This window comes from Cyrtonyx montezumae, unplaced genomic scaffold (genome assembly GCF_038088225.1).
Source record: "Cyrtonyx montezumae isolate F1298 unplaced genomic scaffold, pur_monq_1.0 scaffold_14, whole genome shotgun sequence".
NCBI classification, from domain to species: Eukaryota; Metazoa; Chordata; class Aves; order Galliformes; family Odontophoridae; genus Cyrtonyx; species Cyrtonyx montezumae.
Window position 1 is genome coordinate 13,733,587 of NW_027071870.1, and position 19,701 is coordinate 13,753,287.

The 19,701-nt window shown below is 37.6% G+C and overlaps 1 protein-coding gene across 3 annotated transcripts in view; it reads right to left on the reverse strand.

Moving 5' to 3' along the window:
• PFKP (phosphofructokinase, platelet) overlaps positions 1-19,226 on the reverse strand; it is a 38,920-nt gene extending 19,694 nt beyond the window's left edge. For all 3 annotated transcript variants that reach the window (XM_065731502.1, XM_065731501.1, XM_065731503.1), the window contains exons 1-9: positions 19,009-19,226; positions 11,298-11,371; positions 7,128-7,205; positions 5,400-5,589; positions 2,792-2,957; positions 2,000-2,044; positions 1,811-1,919; positions 1,441-1,536; positions 154-246 (exon numbers count right to left, since the gene is read on the reverse strand). In XM_065731502.1, coding sequence (XP_065587574.1) covers positions 154-246; positions 1,441-1,536; positions 1,811-1,919; positions 2,000-2,044; positions 2,792-2,957; positions 5,400-5,589; positions 7,128-7,205; positions 11,298-11,371; positions 19,009-19,093 — 936 coding nt within the window. In that variant the 5' untranslated portion in view covers positions 19,094-19,226. The remainder of the gene's footprint in view (positions 1-153; positions 247-1,440; positions 1,537-1,810; positions 1,920-1,999; positions 2,045-2,791; positions 2,958-5,399; positions 5,590-7,127; positions 7,206-11,297; positions 11,372-19,008) is intronic.
• Between the last annotated feature and the right edge of the window lie 475 nt (positions 19,227-19,701).

Sequence of the window (19,701 nt, forward strand, 5' to 3'; positions counted from 1 at the left end):
TTCTCCTAAAAATAAAAATAAAAAATCTATACAGAGGTGTAGTTCAGCTAGTTAGTGTGAAACCACCACAAATGATCAACTGAGAAGAAAGTAAAAGCCTATTATTTACTTCTATCAGTTGGTACCAAAACAAGTTATTATAGGTTCACTCACCAGAATTCTATCAAAAGCTGAAGGAGTCCCACCTCTTTGCACATGACCCAAGATAGTTACTCGGGTGTCAAATCCAAGCCTCTGAACCACAAGCTGCAAAAAAATTCCAAAATGTAATGGCTTTTTTATCATAACTATTTTATATCCTCATGCATTGCTCTGTTTCAAGTGTTAATGTACAGTATGTGAGATTTTTTATTATTACACTATTAATATGTCAACTTTTGTAGTGTTTTCATTGCCATTATGTGAGACTTTTTTTCCTAGAGTAGAATTAAACTTTAGGTTCCCAATCTAAAAGCTTATCTTATTTAATAATGACAAACCTATTCCTTAAACTGCAATACTGTATCTAGATACATCTGTAATTACTGATTTGAAAAGATGTCCAGACTCATTATCAATACATACAATAATGAAATGCTTTGAACCATTGTCTTATTTTATGAATAGAAAAGATCTTAATTAACAGTCACTGAAATAATTTCCCTTTAAATGTAATCTGGATTTTAAAAAAGCAAATATAAAATACAACCAGCAATACGTCTAAGAATCTGTTTTACATGGATTGTTCTTGCATCAAGAGAAGTGTGACAAACAGGTCAAGGGAAGTGATTCTGCCCAGAGAGATACTCTGCTCTCTTGAGACACCACGTGGAGTACTGCATTCAGTCCTGGGGCTCCCAACACAAGATGGACACTGAGATCCAGAGGATCCAGATCCAGAGGAAGGACACAAAGATGATCAGAGGGCTGGAGCACCACCTCTACAAGGACAGGTGGAGAGAGCTGGGGCCCTTCAGCCAGGAGAAGGGAAGGCTCCAAGGAGACCTTATAGAGGCCTTCCAGTACCTGAAGAGGGCCTACAGGAAAGCTGGGGAGGTACTTTTGATAAGAGCGGGTAGCAACAGAATAAAGGGAAATAGTTTTAAACTGGAAGAGGGTAAATTTAGACTAGATAAGAAGAAATTCTTTACTGCGAAGGTGGTGAGACACTGGAACAGGTTGCCCAGCATGGCTGTGAATGCCCACTCCCTGGAGGTACTCAAAGCCAGGCTGGATGGGGCTTCTGAGCAACCTGGTGTACAGGGAGGTGTCCCTACCTATAGCAGGGTTGTTGGAACTAGATGATCTCGAAGGTCCCTTCCAATCCAAGCCATTCTATAATTGTATGATCAATTTACATTATAGAAATGCTACTGTTAGTAAAAAAAAAAAAAAATACAAAAAAAAACCCTTCCTATTATGAACAAACAGAAAATGCACCTTAAGGATATTAACACTTACATCCTTAACCTTCTCTGATGTTATTGGTTTGTTGTGGCAATCAATAGCTCCTTCAGCTACAATAATAATATTCAGCCTTTTCTTTCGTGCACGGTTCTATAGTAAAAACAAGAGTATATCCATATGAGCAAAAAGGAAAAAAATCACAGCACGATTTTAAAAGCAATTATTATAGATTAAGAAACATTCCCTCTCCTTGCCTCCTCACAGTTTATACTTGACCACTTCAAAGTTCTCTTACATTCAGGGCTTTTCATTGATGAATTGAAACATCAAAGGAATTAGGAAAGGTGCTGAAAGGTTTGATCAGACTGCTGAATCACTGTTTTTAAACAGGTTCCCACAAAAAGTCAAAACAGTGATACATTACCTCTGAAAGCTTAACACACATTGAATCCTCCCATCCTTCTTCTGGTGGGTATTCAGGAATAAATACCCAATCTGCACCACAAGCTAAGGCACTGACAAGAGCTAAATACCTAATAAATACAACAAAAATAATTAGACACTTATTGTTCGATTTCTTAGTGTTTCAAAAAAATATAAAGACAATACATACCCACAGTGTCTCCCCATAACCTCCAGAACAAATGTCCTCTGATGGCTGTTAAACAAACAAACAAAAAAAACGTGTGAAAGAATAACTCGCTGCAACTCAGAAATCTAATCCAAATTCTTGGACAGCTAATATCAAGAAAGGGTCTCTGTTTGCCAAGTTATCAAACACAGAATTAATTGGCAAAATAAGAGATCATATTGAACTATGTATTTAAATTTAAATTATTTAAATTATGTATTTAAATATTTATTCATTGTATTTAAATTGCATATTTTTTATAAACCCGATTTACTTTCATTACACTTCACTCTAAAATAAATAAAAGTAGTCAAGCGAACATCCTCTAGAAACATAAGTGACATAAGTGCACAGTTAAGAATTTTAGAGATACAACTGTAGAAGAGTTTTCATATCCATTTAAGTGCATAAAAATATAATTTAATTGCTTATACTCTGCCTGAGAAGAGTTTACAAATGGATACTGTTTGAATCTTCTCTAGAATTATATCTAGGAAAGATAGAAACATAAAACATAAAAACTGAAGCCTTCCCCTAAAGCTGATACAGTCTCTGCAATCAGATGCTTGAAGTAACACAATGACAAGAATGGTAAAAAAGTAGTAGCAAATAAACCAAGACATACATAGTATTCATTGAGTGTGAATACATACCAATCACCTAACAACTTAAGATGAACATATACCCTCCATTACTGCACAGCAACAGGAAAAAATATTTGAAGCATAAACAACCACACATGTATTATTGTTTCTTATAACATGCACGATTTACCTTTGTGCAGTGGTCATGATGGCATCCACAACTTCTATGATTCTGTGCAAGGCTGAGTCAGTACCTATGGTCATATCAGTGCCACAGAAGTCATTGTCTATGGAACCGACCATTCCCACAATATTAAGGTAAGCATATTTCTTAACAGCCTCTTCATCAATCTTTCCTGTAAAAAAATATCCAGAGAAGGATCTGGATTAAGTTAGATTAAACTTAATAAAACTCAACGTTATTAGATATATTGCTTGGCTGCTCTACAAATTAAACATACCCAAACTTTAACCGCAATTTAGATGCTTCAAGTAACAAGGTTAGTCAAAAGTATAAAGGAAAACCAATCAACCAACCAACCAAAAGAATCCTGCATACAACTCCTAACAACAAGAAGGGAAACAAGAGCTTTTCAGTTCACTTCAAAAGCGTCAACAGATTATTACATCTTGTAACCGAACTTAAAATTGATAGCTGTGATATAATAACATTTAATTTGGAGTATCAGTGTCTGACATGCAATGAAGAAGCAAAAATGGGCAAATTGGATGCAAGCAGGCATATGCAAGCAATCATAACACCTCATTTACACTCTCTAAGACTTCTGCATCACTGAAAGGCTCTGATTTCATGATTAATAAGTAAATAGAATAGAAAAGCTCCTACTGTCAGTTTCCACAGGCATCAGAGAAGATGCTGAATCACCCAAGAGTTCTAAAGACCTCAAGAACAAATTATCTTAGCTGCTTCAGTGCTTAAAACTACCTTAATATCTGTGGAGGAGATTGCAGCAAATGTAACAACAGATTTTTAATGTGAGGTTCCAGACTACATACTTTTAATGTCTATACCAAAGAAAATACTAGAAATCATAACAGAAAATATAAGTAATGTTCTTGCATATTAATACAGTGTTCTGAAGAACAGTCAAATGTTTTTTATCAATACACAGAATGTTTTACAGTGTTTCTAGTGTTCTGTAAGTGAAATTGCAAAAATAAGGGACATCTGGTTGACACAGTCTACTTAGATCACCTAAAAGCCAATGACAAGGTCCATCCCCAAAGGATTTTTGAGAAACTCAGAAGTCACAGCATGTTAGAGAAGGCTTTTGCATGGAATAGATTATATGAAACAGAGGGTGAAAAATAAAAAACAGAAAGCTGTAGTAAATGCAGATTCTTGCAATTGAGGAAGGTACCCAATGGAGTACTATTGAGATTTTTACTGTTCAGTATATTCAGTAATAACCTATAACAGGGAATGAGCCTGAGCTTACTGAACAATCTGAATCTGGGTCTTAAGGGTATGGGATGTCTATGAAGAAATAAAGAAGACTAGCAAGACACAATGACCAGTGAAGTATCAGGTGGACTCCACTGTAGATAAATGTAAACTAATCCACATGAAAAACATATCCTAACATTAAAAAAAAAATGCTGTTTCCATTAATGAATCAGCACCAGTGCTCAACAGCAGTCAAAGAAAGGCAGAAAAAAAAATCAAAATATTAGAAAATATTAGGAAAATAACAGAACAAAACGAAGATCATTATACTACTGTGTAGATCCACGGTTTGCCCTCATCTTGAATACTGGGTGCAGCTCGGGTCCTCCCCACCTCAAAAAGGGTATGGTAGAACTGGAAAAGGTTCAGAGAAGGGCAACAAAGATGATCATAGACACGTAACTTTTATATAAGGAACAACTAAGCAAAGGACTCTTTCTTCTAGAAAAGAGATGAAAAAGTGCAACAGCTGTAAAATCTCAACTGGCAAACACAGAGGAAACAGAACAGTGACTGATCAATCCTAAGACAAAAAGTAGGAGACACCAAATGAAACTAGAAACCAGCACAATCAAAATAAATAGGAGAAGATTCTTCACAATCTTCACAAATTCCTTGAAGCTGTGGAACACATTGCTACAGAATGTATTCAGCAAAAATCTTGCATTTTCACAAGACACTACACATTCAGGGAAGAAAAATTGATTAAAGGACTGACAACAGCATCTGGTTAAGTAGTTTTGAAGACAGAAACTGATGGAACCTAGGAAAAAAACTTAAATGTTCTGAATAACATACAGCATCAGCACAGCATTATACAACCTTGCTCTGTTTTACTTTCCGCTTAACATTCTCTTGGATGCTCTCCAAAAGGACTAATAGGCTCTACACATTTTTACCAACTGACATTATGCTCTCACTTCAAACAAACAGAGGCATATAGGCAGGAAAATATAATTTAATAACAACCAAATATGTAACTTGTTGTAGAAGATAAATTATCATTTCAGTTTGTATTTGAAAAAAAAGAGCTTTTTAAGTAGAAGGTTTAAAGTTCAGGCCCTGAAAATGGTTCATAATTGGGAAAACAAACCACACAAGCAGTTGTCTAGTAGTTTATTTGGTCTTTCTCAACATGGCATACAGGAAAGGATGTACAGAGATCAAAAACTATTAAATTATGAAGAGATGTGTAATTACTTTTAACACATGCATTTGGTTTTTGAACACAAGAAATATCCTCTGAATATAGTCTGTGAATATGTAGTTACAGTACATATCTTCTCTAGAGTTTGAGCTGTAAGTCTGCTGGGTCTAAATGCAAACTTACCTTTCTGTGATAGCTCTTCTAGAAGTCCACTCCATTCTTCACGGAAGAGATTGGCACCAGTTAAGCTACCATCTCCACCAATCACACACAGATTAGTGATTCCTCTCTGAACCAAGTTGTAGGCTGCCTGCAGGCGACCCTCCCGGGTACGAAAGGATTTGCAGCGTGCACTACCAATAACTGTACCTCCCTAGAAAAAGGGAACATAAAGGGAACTCAGTTTTAATCTATAACCCAGTATAGCACTGGATGTTTTGTTTGTTATTGAGTTGCATTAATGAAGAGTAGATACTGTGTAGCATAATCTCCACTTTAATTCTACAGTGAATAAAAAGTAAAGAAAACAATTACCAAACTCGTGGTAAATTACGCTCTCAGGAGTGGATGCACTCACTAGGGAAAAGAGAAACACTCAACAATGACTGATAAAGAGCTACTCTTGAAACAAAAAAATAAATTATTTGGGATTAATTTCAGTAGCATTCCAATTAATTATCTAATATTTACGCATATATGATAACAAAGGCAAATGATACACTACAAAGTAGTCAAGATTCAGATGAATTGGATTCAGTACAACTGTCTTTAACTAATATCATGAAATTTATGGACAGGCACAAAAAATTTATATCCATCCCTAACGTTAAAAATTAGCTTTTATGATGCCTCCACAGAACTTCTGAGAAGAAAGTTCAATTTTCTATTCCATTAATTTATACATTGCATAAACAAATATGACGTAAAAAATAAATAAAAACCTTCCTCTGGAAAAAAAAAAGTAATTATTTTCAAAAATGCCAAAAACATCTCTGTATATGTGTGGACATTTTCAAAATGTAATATAACTGAGAAAACACACTAAGCTAGATATTTTCATACTTAAAAAAAATTAAGTTGTAAGTAGAAAAGAGATCGCATTTGAAATAATGTACTACAACTTGTTCTAATTAAAAAGAAATAGAAATATATATTATGGATCAATTATGATTAATATTATATATTAATTATGATAACTAATTTATAATAATAAATTAATTATTAAAAATGTGGATTTTGGTACTATAGTAATGGGTGAAATTATAATTGTAGATTTGTTTAGAAAGGAAGCCAACAGGGTTTTGTAAGAAAATATATTTTGTAAGGCAAGTGCTTATTTTGTACTTTGGCACTATAATATCTTTGTCAGTAAGTCTTCAGGAGGCCAACAACACATGATATTGAAGATCTAGAACAAAGGCTTTCAAGATTATTTTTGCATACTCTTTTCAGAAGTGTGTGGAGACAGGACAAGGGGGAACGGACAGAAGCTGCAGCACAGGAGATTCTGCACGAATGTGCGCAAGAACTTCTTTACGGTGAGGGTGACGGAGCACTGGCACAGGCTGCCCAGGGGAGTTGTGGAGTCTCCTTCTCTGGAGATATTCAATACTTGCCTGGATGCCTACCTATGTGACCTGGCGTAGGGAATCTGCTTTGGCAGGGGGTTGGACTTGATGATCTCCTGAGGTCCCTTCCAACCCCTATGATTCTATGATACCACATTTGAGATCCCTGAGGTCTTCCTAAGGTGTCAGGCAACCACATTAAAGAAAATACATATTGCTGGTACTCGGTTATCACATAAATAAAATTCTATAATCACAATTGTTAACCAGGATCTGAAATTTTATTTCATATTGGAAAAGCAAGAGAGATGATTAGATTCTACACCTTCTCCCTAACACTTACCACTTGCAGGATACTTGATACACTTTCCCAAGAAACTTCAACAATGTTATCGCCGCCATCAACCATTCCTTGGTAACCCTAAAAAAGTAAAGTATTAGAAGTCTTATTTGAAAAGTTATAACATTTCCATTGTAATAGTACTCCCCGAGTGTATTTTAATGAAACAAAGTCTTTTAATTACTAATTTATCTTTTAATTCACTGTTTTTAATTAATTTAAAGGATATAATGTCCAAGCAAGTATCACATCAGGAAGTATATAGACGCATGTATGTTTAGAAGACAGCAAAACTGACACTGTACACCAGAAACACCTAATGTGGGATGATCCAGAGCATACAGAGGTTTTATCCAATAAGTAATAACTTGGTAATACTAGAATATTGTATCATAAAATAGTATACGATTATTCTATAAAAATTGGAATCAACTCACTGACACAATAGGTTGTGAGGATAAATAAAACACAGACTCCCACAAAAGTTATTCAAATTAAGCTCAGAAGGATTCTAGTACAGATTTCAAAGGGAAAGTGTTACAAGCTTTTGCTCAGTGAGACTAAGGAATTTATATTTTAGATGACTGAGTAACAGCAAAGAAATAGCTAGGTAGTTGACCGGCCTTGAATTTATGTCATTCAACAGATCTTTTCAATATTTTGTGTACTCTCCAGATACCTTTAGTATGTAACTAGTGTATACACATCCAAAATAGGTGTCTTGAAGCTGAAACACTTCTTGTGTAATTCCTTCAAAATTAAAGATCAAGCTGGGAAACTAGACACTTAAGCTACATAATTTCAATATACTTCTGAATGTGTGTGTGCATATACAAGATACATAGCAACATCTTTCTGGGAAAGTACAAAGATTCTCAGTCAGATTCATTTCAGCGTATCCACCTGAGCCTGAAGACTAATAAACTCAGTACAATTATCAAAGAGGTATGAACAAAAACAAATACAATGCAGAAAGTTCATTACGTCAAGACAGAAAGCTACTGTGTTCATTTTGAAAACTACAGCACTGAAAAACATGGGCAATAAACCCTGAAAGTGTATCATGATATCGCACTTGTAATAGACTACAAAAGGCTGTGCTTAAAATGGTGAAAATACAAGCAGTCCATATATTTGCTCCTATTACCTTATTATTATTCTTACTTGAAAGGAAAAATAATCATATTGCATTCAAGAAAGTATTAGAGGCATACTGTAGTAAAGATATGCTGTAGTAACAGCGTATTTGTGGATGAAAATTGCTAATTCATATTTTATTAACCAATCTAAAACGTAGAAAAGAGGAAAAGAACAAACCATCACTTGAAACTGGTTCTATGTTGTAAAGCACAATTTCAAATGGAAGTCATTTTGTCAAAGCCCTGCTCAAGCAGGGACAGCTACAGCAGTTTCCAACTTTAACCAACCATTCTGCAACTCTCTGATAGTTTCTCTATATAAACACGCAAGAACAAGGACTGTATTAATGATTCTTCCAACTGCATTCCAACTATTCTACAGCAACCTGGTACTGTGCTTTCATTTCTTAAGATCTTCAAAGGATAAGTGAAATAAATCAATAGGTATTAAAGAGTGAATCCAGTCTGGAGAAGATTGGGAAATGATGCAATGCTATTCTTTGGGGGTAACTCCAAACTGTTTCAACGCTGGTATTAAATGTGAAAAGATGTTAACATGATTGAAATGTGAAATCAGGGCAACTGTGTATAATATGCACTATTTCAAAAAATGAACAGAATGAATTTCAGCTGTGCCCACTTAAATGAAAAAAAGATTAAGTGTCGCTTGTCAGGGATCTTTCTTAACTATTATTTTCATTCTAAAGTTAGTTTCAATATTTATAATATTTGTGTGGGCTTCTTCATTTAACAAACACACACCTACATATAAAACCCCGTTCTGGAAATCAAAGTCTGCCTAAATAGCATCACAACATCAGTTTCTTTCAGAAGATTAAAAAAAAAACACCTTAAAAATCAGTTTTAGTTGACTGCTTATTTACAATAATTGTCTCTCTCACCTCTGAAAGAAGCATGGGAAAAAGGAGTTGGTTTTTTACTTAGAATGCTGACCTAGTTTTGGCCACAGCTGTAGAAGATGGATGATTTTAGACTGCAAAAGTTATTAGGAGGGAAGACAAAAGTGATGGTAGAAAAAAAAAACAAGTGTACTACAACTACAACAAAGTCAACTTCAAAAGACTGAGAACTTTTACTCTGTTTTTGGCTCCACTAAGAAAATATTTGTCAAAGTAGGGCAACAAAGACCATGAAAGGACTGGAGGGCATTACATCTAAAGAACAGTTGAGAGTACTTGGTTTGTTTAACTTAAGAGAAGACTGAGAGGAACTCTCATGGCTGTCTACAGTGTCCTCGGGAGCCGATCTCTTCTCCCTAGTGATCAGTGATAAGATGAAAGCTGAGTCGGGAGAAGTTCACACTGAAGATCAGAAAGAAGTTCTTTACTGAGAGACTGGTCAAGCACTGGAAATGGTCACAGCCCCCAAACACATCAATGCTCAATAATCAAGACTTCAACAGTAACTTGATTTCTACAACTGACTTTCACTCCAGAAATGGAGTGAAGATTTTGATATAGGCTGATTTAGAAATGGGAGTCAGCATGTCTCAGATGACAACTTCACATTAGTAAATTACAGTAATTGTTAGAAAAGCGTGATAATTTATAATGGAATTTTTTGTAAGTTCATAAAAACAGAAGCACTTCTCTGGAAATTTATGACTCAAATAATCTCCATTATACAAAACAGCCTTTAAATGGTAACAAACATACTCTAGCATGAATGATAAAGATGTTAATTCTCAATTTAGGGGTAGCAAAAAAAACAAACAAATTTTGTCCTTTAAAGATAAGAAAAACACCCTACTTCCTCAAAAGTATTTGACCCATTTCAGCAAGCCTTCAGAACAGTTGTAGATTGAAAGAATTCTAGAAGTTGGTCACATAATTAGCACACACTAAGTATTCAGAGCTACTTGCTGTAGCAGTGTAGGACAAAAGAATTCTGCAGCACAGTGCTCTACTTATTTGCATTTCAATACACTTCACATCTCTTTAGTAAATGAACCCTAGGAATAAGCAGAGAAAGAAGACAGATAAAATGCTGCCTTTTAAAGCTAAATTGTATATTTTGCGTGCACAAAACAGAAAACAAAGTACTTTCCAGCATTGCTTCTTTTGATAAATCACATTAATAATATCAAACTTCTTTTGATAAATCACATTAGTAACAGATTTTGCTAGGAGCACTGCCTACTGGATTTTGCCCCACAAATGTTTTCTTTTTCTTTTTAAAGTATGCCACATACTTTTAAGTAGGTGCAAAGGAATTCAAAAGTTAACAGAATGACTGTTTTGCTGAGAAGAATTTACTGAATTGGGAAATCTTTACATTTTAAAATAACTGAAAGTGTATTTCAGTTAGGTCTACAAGGCTCAGATAGTATACTTCAATTTATATTAAACTTATCTTACACATTTTTGTGTCAAATAACTTGTTATGCAGGTTAACAGTCTTCATGTACAGGCAGTCAAAAGCCTCAACCACAAAATGTTATGTCTGAATATGCTACTGATAGAGAAGGCAAGTACTTAAACAAGGAAAGATGGCACAAGTCCTGCAGAACTCTTGGTTAAAAAATAAAAGTGAGCTGTTAAAAAGCTCTCGGTGTTATCTGTGAAATGGGGACCACAATGCCACTCAACCTGGGAAAAAGCCAAAGACTTTAAAAATTAGTAGTTTAACTAAGCTTAAGGAGGTAATTAAGTTAAAATGATAGGGGCCAGACAAACATCTAAGTACACAGTACATCAATGTGTATTAAAGTTTAAATTCACCGTTGAGCAACAGTTGAGGAACAACCACAACTTTTTCAGGCTTATAGCAGCACATAAAGAATTCAATATATTATAAAAAGTAGATTTTAAATGAAATAGATTTACCATATACCACATGAAAAGCATTTTCCACAAATAGTTAAGTATGAAAACAAATGCTGATAAAGGTCATAGTATATACAATATCTTTTTTATTCTATACCACTCGCTCTTCAGACTCCACAAATACAATCAGAAGATTACTCAAGTAGAGGCAGAAGATAGACACAGAATGAATAGGAACAAAAACCAACCTCATAAACGAAATAGACTTTGGCTTTCACATATATTCCCATGCGTACTACTGCACGCACAGCAGCATTCATACCTGTTAAGAACAAGCAAAATCACATTAGTATTGATTGCCTTTGTGTGTGTACTGTTTATTTCCAGTGCCCTTAAAAAACAAATTTAAAAGCCCAAAACATTAATTCATTCCTAAAGACAGACAATGATCAGCATGTATTTAATCAGGAATTTGCTTAATGACAGTGCAATCAGGCCATGAATACAAAGAGTGCAAAACTATTTGCTTTGATACAACGATTGTCTTAGCTTCAACTGGGATAGAATCAAAGACAATGATATGAATGCCAGCATGCACACTGCTCAGCGATTAAACTGCTGCTGATAGTAGAACAGCATCTAAAGACCTACTAAACCAGAAAGAGAATGGAAGTTATCACAATTAGTTTTCAATATGAAATGTAAAACATTCAACATGTAGCTCCTTGAAAGGAAAATTGTGCTACAATAGCTTTTTCCTGAGCTCTCCAAAATAATGCAAATTTATACAGCCAGTATTCTGCTGGGAGCACAACCAAAGCTCCTGATATTGACAGGTGCCCACTTAAAAAGAAAGAAAAACATAGTAGTAAAACAACACAACAAATGTGTATGGCTTTTTTCTTTGGACTCATTGCAATGAATAGAAAAATGTCTACATGCTTCCTTGAAATGAAGTCTCACATGGGAACTCTCTGCTCATGCACCTAATAAATGATTATTAAGTCTTACAGTCAAGTCCAATGATAAAACACCTGATCTCCTGAACAATAGTGGAAGTTCTCCAATATGCTTTAAATGAATTTTTATCATAATACATCCCTTCAGATATTGTGCCACCTCACTTGTTAATTAAGTTCACAAAAAATATACTACTTGCTTCTTTACCACTTACACAGGCAAAAGAGATTACACAAAGCCTGAATAGAAAAGCAGCAGTTAGGCTACACTGAACGAAATAACCTCAGCTCAGCAGTTAAAAGGGGATGCCAGAAGCATGGATAAAAATTCTCGAAACCTGCTGCATTCAGTAATATCAAAATATCAAAACAGTAGGTGAACTCCACTCAATGTAGGCATTAAACACTCACCAACCTGGACAAAAAATGGGGTAACTACAGTATATAACCCGCAACACAACATGCTGCAAAGATCTACCCCTACAATTTCTGCCATTATTGGGAAAAAAAAAAATAAAAGATTGAGTTTAAATACTTATCTGACTGAATAAAAAATGTGACTAAGGTTTTCTCAGAGATATCATCCATACATACCAGAAAGTTACTAACATCGCCTAATATAAAACATAACTTAAAAAATAGCCTGCCAAAATCAAGAAGTCATGGAGACTGATTTGTTGTTTATATACTTAAGGCACTTAGCCTTAAGACTAAGTAACTGTTTTCCCATAAATTCGGAACCAGGAAATAATAGCAAGAATTCTCTCATTGCCCCTCTGCCCTGTGGCTGAGCACAAAAATCAAAAGCAGTTTTGGAACAAGATCTGGATGATGCCAAGGAAAAGATGAGAAATTCTTTTGAGAAGCTGTGCTGAAAAAAAGTTAGCATGCCAAATTTCAAATTAAAACAAATCTACTATGCAGAGTGAAACAATTTTCAAACAAACAATAATGAAAAAAGACAGTAACACACACACACCAGGTCCTCTGGAAAACAGAGACAAAAACTTCCATTTTTCCAAGTTACAAAATGAACCACCATTGCACTCCTTTCATTAAAGTCCACTGCACAATTCAACTCATTAATTGAACTGTTTGCTGTTTCCAGGTTTTTGTTTTTTCTTTTGCCTTGTTTTTGTTTTCTAAGAGGTAAGAACAAGTTGTTGTACTATCCGTATCACTGCAAAGTCATAAAAGAGTGGCCAGAAAGTTCATTTTCTGAAGGAAGGACGTACAGTGTCAGTCACCAAGGTCTACTCAGAACTGCGTCCTTTAAGAACCTTCAGAGCAGCTCTGACATCCCTCACGTTTCGCACACAGGGAAGTAGTAAGGCACGTTCAGCTACAAAGACAGCGCATCTCACTCGTTAACTTGTGTTAACGTCTGTCTTTGTATTCCAAGTATTCAAGTAGAAACATAGAAAAGGTGTCTGAACCAAGCAAGTTAAGTCAAAGAGTTGTTTTTTTTTTTTTTCTGACAAAAAAGACATGAAATATAAAGATTACAGTGTCTATTAAAGACACACACTCATCTTTTTACTTATATTTCTGTATTATTGGTCATGTATCACACCTTTATGGTGTATCTTAAAGAAGGGTAGCTCTTACTCCAAATTCTGTCATAACATTTTTTCCTTAAAAATTAGTCAGCAAATGTTGATTAACTTTCACACTTGTAAAACAGAGTGTTTGTTTCTCAAAATGAAAAATGTATTAATGTTCTTCACATGAATACATGCATAATATAATCGCATACATTTTTTAGTATTTCTTCATTTCCTTGCGTCTTATATGAAAAACTGGTAAGGCTCACTAATTTACCTGTCTGAAAAGAGAGCAAAAGCCCAGGAAAGAAGTAGGAGTTACAGACAGAAAGCACTTCTTCAGTACCCACAATGAAACTCGGTGAATTCATGCAACAGACATTGTTACTATTTGGCGATGTGTTTGGGCATCTACTGGCAAGCTCCTGCAAAAGTATCTAGCATTTTGTGAGGGCTGAGGACTACAGCATACTGTGATTTAATATCTTCAAAACACAGGCAAAACATTGAAGCTTTAGAGTTTAAGAGGATGTCTATCTAAATCTGAATACTGAGCTGCTTACAGTGATTCAAGCATGTAAATGCTGAGCATTTCATAAAGTCTCTGCCTACCCTGTCTAACAGAACGCTGCTCTATTCCATTATCTGTGGAATCCCACAGTAGTATTTGTGAATTACCATAATATCTATGAAATGTAATTTTATGCTTATTAAAATACATTCATCCAGTTAATCATGAATTTAGTTCTGAGTAATAAATGCTGCACTGATAAAACATATAGGATTAGAAAAGAAGCTTCAAAAGTAATGTTTTTGTCTGTGGCTTGTTTCTAATAACATAAGAAATATTCAAATTCTTTCTCAATTATCAATTATCATTTGCTTTTGCATTAAAGCCTTTGATAGAAGAAATGATTTATTTTGTCCTTTTGGACTCAGCAATGTTTAAGCTACCTGCAACTACCTGAATTAACTTGAGAAATTATGTAAAACCGTCTAAGAATTTATTGTCTATTCAACTGTCTTTGAAATCTCCAGCTTTTCATAGCAGAATTACAAACAGAACTGCTGAATTTTTTAAATTATTTCAAAGACAATCCCTCCTCTCAAAAGAATATTTCTGTCTCATGACTGCATACAGAACTACATCAGAGGAGCTGGAATAAAATTAAGATGCTATACTGTGTTGAGCATTAGTGGACTAAATGAAGTGTTTATTTAGGTAACTGTAATACTGACAAAGGAAAAGTCCAGAACACGATTTGGGCACACATCAAGAAATTCTTAAGTGCTACCAATTCTAAAGTTAGGTATTGGTTTAAACATGTTTGCTAAACCACGAACTACATATTTCTGTTATAATCTTGAATAAGAAACTCAAATATTATAGACACAAACTACTATCAACCAGAAGACTTCATTCAGGAACATAAATGGATGCATTTGTAATGAATTAAGAGACTATACTCATCAAACTGAAAGATGAGATAAAAACCAAATACAAAATCTGAACAAAGTTTTACCATTTACCTTTTATTATGTAATATATTACTGCATACAATCACAGTAGTGATTTTAGATACCTGAATACTATATCATTTTTGTGACAGTAACACTGTATTAGATCAGAACCTTGTACTGCACAAATACTTACATAACTTCTACACTAGATACGTATCTACTACAAGATTTTAAAAGCTTAAGTCTACTTTCAAGCTAAGAATTACAGATGCAATTCCTCCAAAATATCAAACATCTTGAAACAGATACACTCATCTGTTAACAACTATAAGCCTTAATTTTACTTATATATGTATGTGCATCCATATGTGAAATGTTTTTTGTACATGTCTATGTCTGTAGAAGCACGGAATCATTTGCTGAGAAAGACGCCTCTATTATTACCTTCAAACCACGTAAGTGTTAACAAATATATCTACAAGTTGGACATCATAGGGAGCATGTTTTATTAGTATTATTCAGCAACTACAATTTATTTTTCCAATGTAAGCGACCATGACCAGAGCAGTATATCTATGCTACTATATTAAATCTGCCTTGAAACATCTTTGGTAAGCCTGTAATGCTTCAAAGAAACGCAGATCTTCACTTCAGCACCAGGTATGGTACCAGGTATGGTACCAGGTAATCCATATTCTCCCTTCCTTACTTGCTATCTTCCACAACACTAAATCTTTGAGCTTGTCTCAGAAATAATGTGATCACTTAAAAAAAAATAATAATAATCCCAAGCTATTAGGACGGGCAACAGACACAAACTCATTATTTTCCAATGGTACAAAACTGCCTTCCATCAGCTTTCAGATTATATGACTGCTTGCAGTGGAGCCATACCTGTCAGGCAGTCTGACCGGACGTTGTACAAATTTAAGTGATCTTCAGCTTTCGAAACTGTCCAAGGTAAACCACCAGCAGCCAGCAAAAAATTCTGCCACTGTACTTAAAGCAGATCATGGCAAAAGCCACAGTGTGATGACAGAAGAGTGACTCAAAACCCATTTTCAGTTCACCTTTCTGAGCAGCAGTCGCCGTAATTTAGAAATAGCCCAGAAACTGAATTAACCCCTGAACTTTGAGAGCAGTGGTCTGAACTTCTTTTGCCTCTCAAGGTACTTAAAATTAAGGAAGAAAATACTTGCTTTAGTTCACTATTTAGCTGGCTAGATAAAGTAATGGCCTGTTAAGTTTAGAACTTACACATCTTATGCATAAACATAAAAGAAGTGTAATGTTATAAATAGTGTATCGACGTAAAATAAACTGCTAATACATTCTTTAACCCCACCATAAACAATACACTTGTGTTCAAAATGCGATGACTAAATCCTAATAACCCTAGCTTGGTACATACATAATATATAGTCCTTAATATTCCACAGTTACTCAAAAAAGACAAGCAAAAAACCTTGCAAGGAAGTACCACAAAGGTGAGAAAGTAGTTTACGCTTTAAACTGTCCTACAAATAGAAAAGCTTGTGTATTTTACATAATGCTACTCCTGCTAAATTATTCAAAGGTACAACAGCTGCAAAGGCAGTAACTTGTATTCTAAAATATTATCAAGCATATTTTGTTCTAGGCAAAGATTTACTGCCCACCTATCTAAATCAAGGCACCTACTGAGATGAAGACTCATGTTTATTGCAGCTATAATTGATGCTCTTTCCACTGCCTTTCCTGCTGAGGTTGGTTTGCATTACAGATAATCTGAATATTTCTGATGTCTGCCTAGAAAACCTGAAAGAAAACAGGAGTCCAGCACTATTCTGTTTTCACTTTCTTGCCTACTTCAGTTAGTAGCTTTCTCTGGCCTACAGTTTTGCTCAAACATGTGTTTTCAAAGAGTTCTGCAGCAAAAGTGCCGTATTTCCTTCTGCTCATAGCTCATAACTTCTCTGGAACATTTGCCCTACGCAGGGCAAACGACCTTGACAAGGCATGACTCATCTTGTCCCTTGTCCTACGCCTAACCTGGCATGCAAACAGACTGGAGGTTGTATTTTACACATCTACGTTGTTCTCAAGATAGTTAAGGTCTATGAAACTCGGCTGTGTTGTGTCATTAAGTCCAAAGGATCAAACTCTAAAACTGCATTTTTTCTATGCTTAGTTAAGTCAATAAAGCTGCCTACAAAATATCTTGGAAGCCACCCAGTTTGCTTTGTTTAGTCTTCACAACAACCTCACTCTTCAGACAGCAACTTTCACTGCTGTTAGTCTTTACCTCTCTGTGTAAATAACTGACAGATTGCAACTGCAGTGTAATAGTATGGATGCTACCCATGGATTCTGAAAGTCCCTTAAGTGCCTTAATTCACATAGTGGCAAGTGGAGATTAATACTTTATAAAAAGAGATGCATCTGCTGATGCATTATATAATCCCCAGACACGCGGAAGCGAGTCAGCCTCTTGCTGAACACGCTACTGCTGCTTGAGGCAATGCCCTGTCACGCTTATAAGTTAAAATGGCGATTTGGCGACCAGACCATCAACACAGAGAAGCTTTGACTCACAGTTCCTTCTGGAATCATTTAGCAGTGGAAGTAATGACTCTGAGTGCAAACCGTAGATAAAACTTGAACAAATGTAACCTGACTGTGGAGCAAGAGAGAAGCCATTTAAGGTCATCGACTTGTTTCCTTCTCCGATTGGTACCAGAACCCCTGCCCTCTCGATTAGAAAGATCCCCGATAATCCAAGTAAAACTGGGGACTCCCCGTTATTCCTGCGGGGAGAGGGCGGGAGGATGCTTCTCCCAGCCCCGATGACGCAAGGAGGCGGAATCCGCAGCGACTCGCCGCGGATCACGTACGCACCGGCGGCGGGGAGGGAGAGCGGAGGCACCGCTCCGTGCAGCTGCCGGCCCGGGGGCGCACCGAGGAGAGGAGAGCGCTGCTTGTACTGCTCGCACGTTGTAAGAATAGGGAGGATGCCCCAAACGCGGCAGGATCCCTGCACGTGTCCACGTGCAGGGCAGCGAGTGCTGGTATTTAAAGTACCGAGCCCACGCATAAGGCGGCATTTTCATTTATTTTTTGTTAACCCCTCGAAAGGCGTGTTAGAGGAACTGCTTTAAGTTAAAGTATTTCCGAAGCGCTCTCTGCAAATAACAGTAACGAAATAGTTGTAACTTCAGCAAAGAAAGCTGCAAGCAATCCTCACTTAACTGACGAAAGTGGAGTCCTGTTAAGCAGCATGAAAATAAAATAAATAAATAAATGGCGATTTAGAGCCCTAATCAACAGACAAAGCTTATTTTACGTGAGATTTTCCGGTGGAAGAGGGGAAATGAAAGCGCAGGCAAACACGACTTCAGAGCTAAGTATACAGCGATCGAGGCTCTTCCTCCTTTTGAAGTCTATAGGTCTTTTGTTCCCGTGGCTAGACCTCCCCCTACACTTCAGGCATTTACGTGAAACACGTTTCCAGCGTGCTCCTGCTGGGCGGGAGAGCCAAGCAACACCCGAGGTTTCTAAGTCACGGGTGGGAACAGGAAAGCCCTCCTGCTGCCAACACGCAGCGAGAAGCGGATGGGGCGAGGGCTGGCAGCAGCCACGCAGCTCCTCCGGCTCCCAGCAGCCATCCGCTCCCCACCATTTCCCGACGTGAAGACATTTTGGTGCCGAAAACTTCCCGCAGTGCCTCTGCCCCGCCAGGCTCGGAGGAGGCCACGCTTCGAGACACGCGATGAGAAAGGGAGGGACGGATGAGGCCGAGCTAAAAGAACGGCTTTCAGCGAGCACAGCAAGAGGAGGACCAAAGGGAACGGGAACACCGCAGCCCCTCCCCACCCCGAGCAGCCCCCCCACGCCTCCCACTCGGGCTCCCCGCGCTCCTCCCTCCCTCACACCATCCTCCCCCCCCGTGCTGCCCGCTGCCTCCCGCGCCTCGGCCTCCCTTCCAGCCCTCTCCCCGGCTCCTCCACCGCAGCCACCTTGGGCATCGCCGCCGCTGGTCAGCACCCCGATGGCTTTCCCGGTGCCGGAGAGGTTCTCGAAGAACTTGGGCTGGTGATCCATGGCTGAAGGGGGGAGGGGAGCAGAGGAGCGAGGTGGTGAGGCTCGGCCCCGGAGGCGTGAGAAAGCGGCTCTGTCAAGTATACGGCTTCCGATTAAAACAAAAAAAAATAAAAAGCAAACAAATAGAAAAAAAAAAAAAGGCTGCTGGAGCGTATTAACAGAACGTGTTTCAATAGGTTAAAAAAAAAAAAGCAAAACGAGAAGTCGGCGAAGGAACAGAGAGTGAGCTCAGACGTGCAGCGCCCACATCGCACCCCGCGCCTCCCGCCACCACCGCCGTTTCCTCTGCCGCTCCCGCTGACAGCCCGCCCGGCACCGCCCTCCAACGCCCCGCCCCGCTTGACGGGCGGGTTGAGCAGCCAATGGGAGAACGCGCCGCCGAGTGGGCGGTGACGTTCGTGAGGAAGCGGGCAGGTGGGGGAGCGGCGGGGGAGGGGCCGCAGGTGGGAGCGGGAGGCGCAGGGGCGCCGGGTGGGGGTGTGTGGGGAACATGGCTGGCGTCTGGGCAGGGGGCGGAGGGAGTTGAGCAACTCCGTGGTGCGTGGGGCCGCTGCTGGGGAGCCCCTCCTTGCGAGGAGCTCTCGGCCCCACCTGATGTCAGGGCTTAT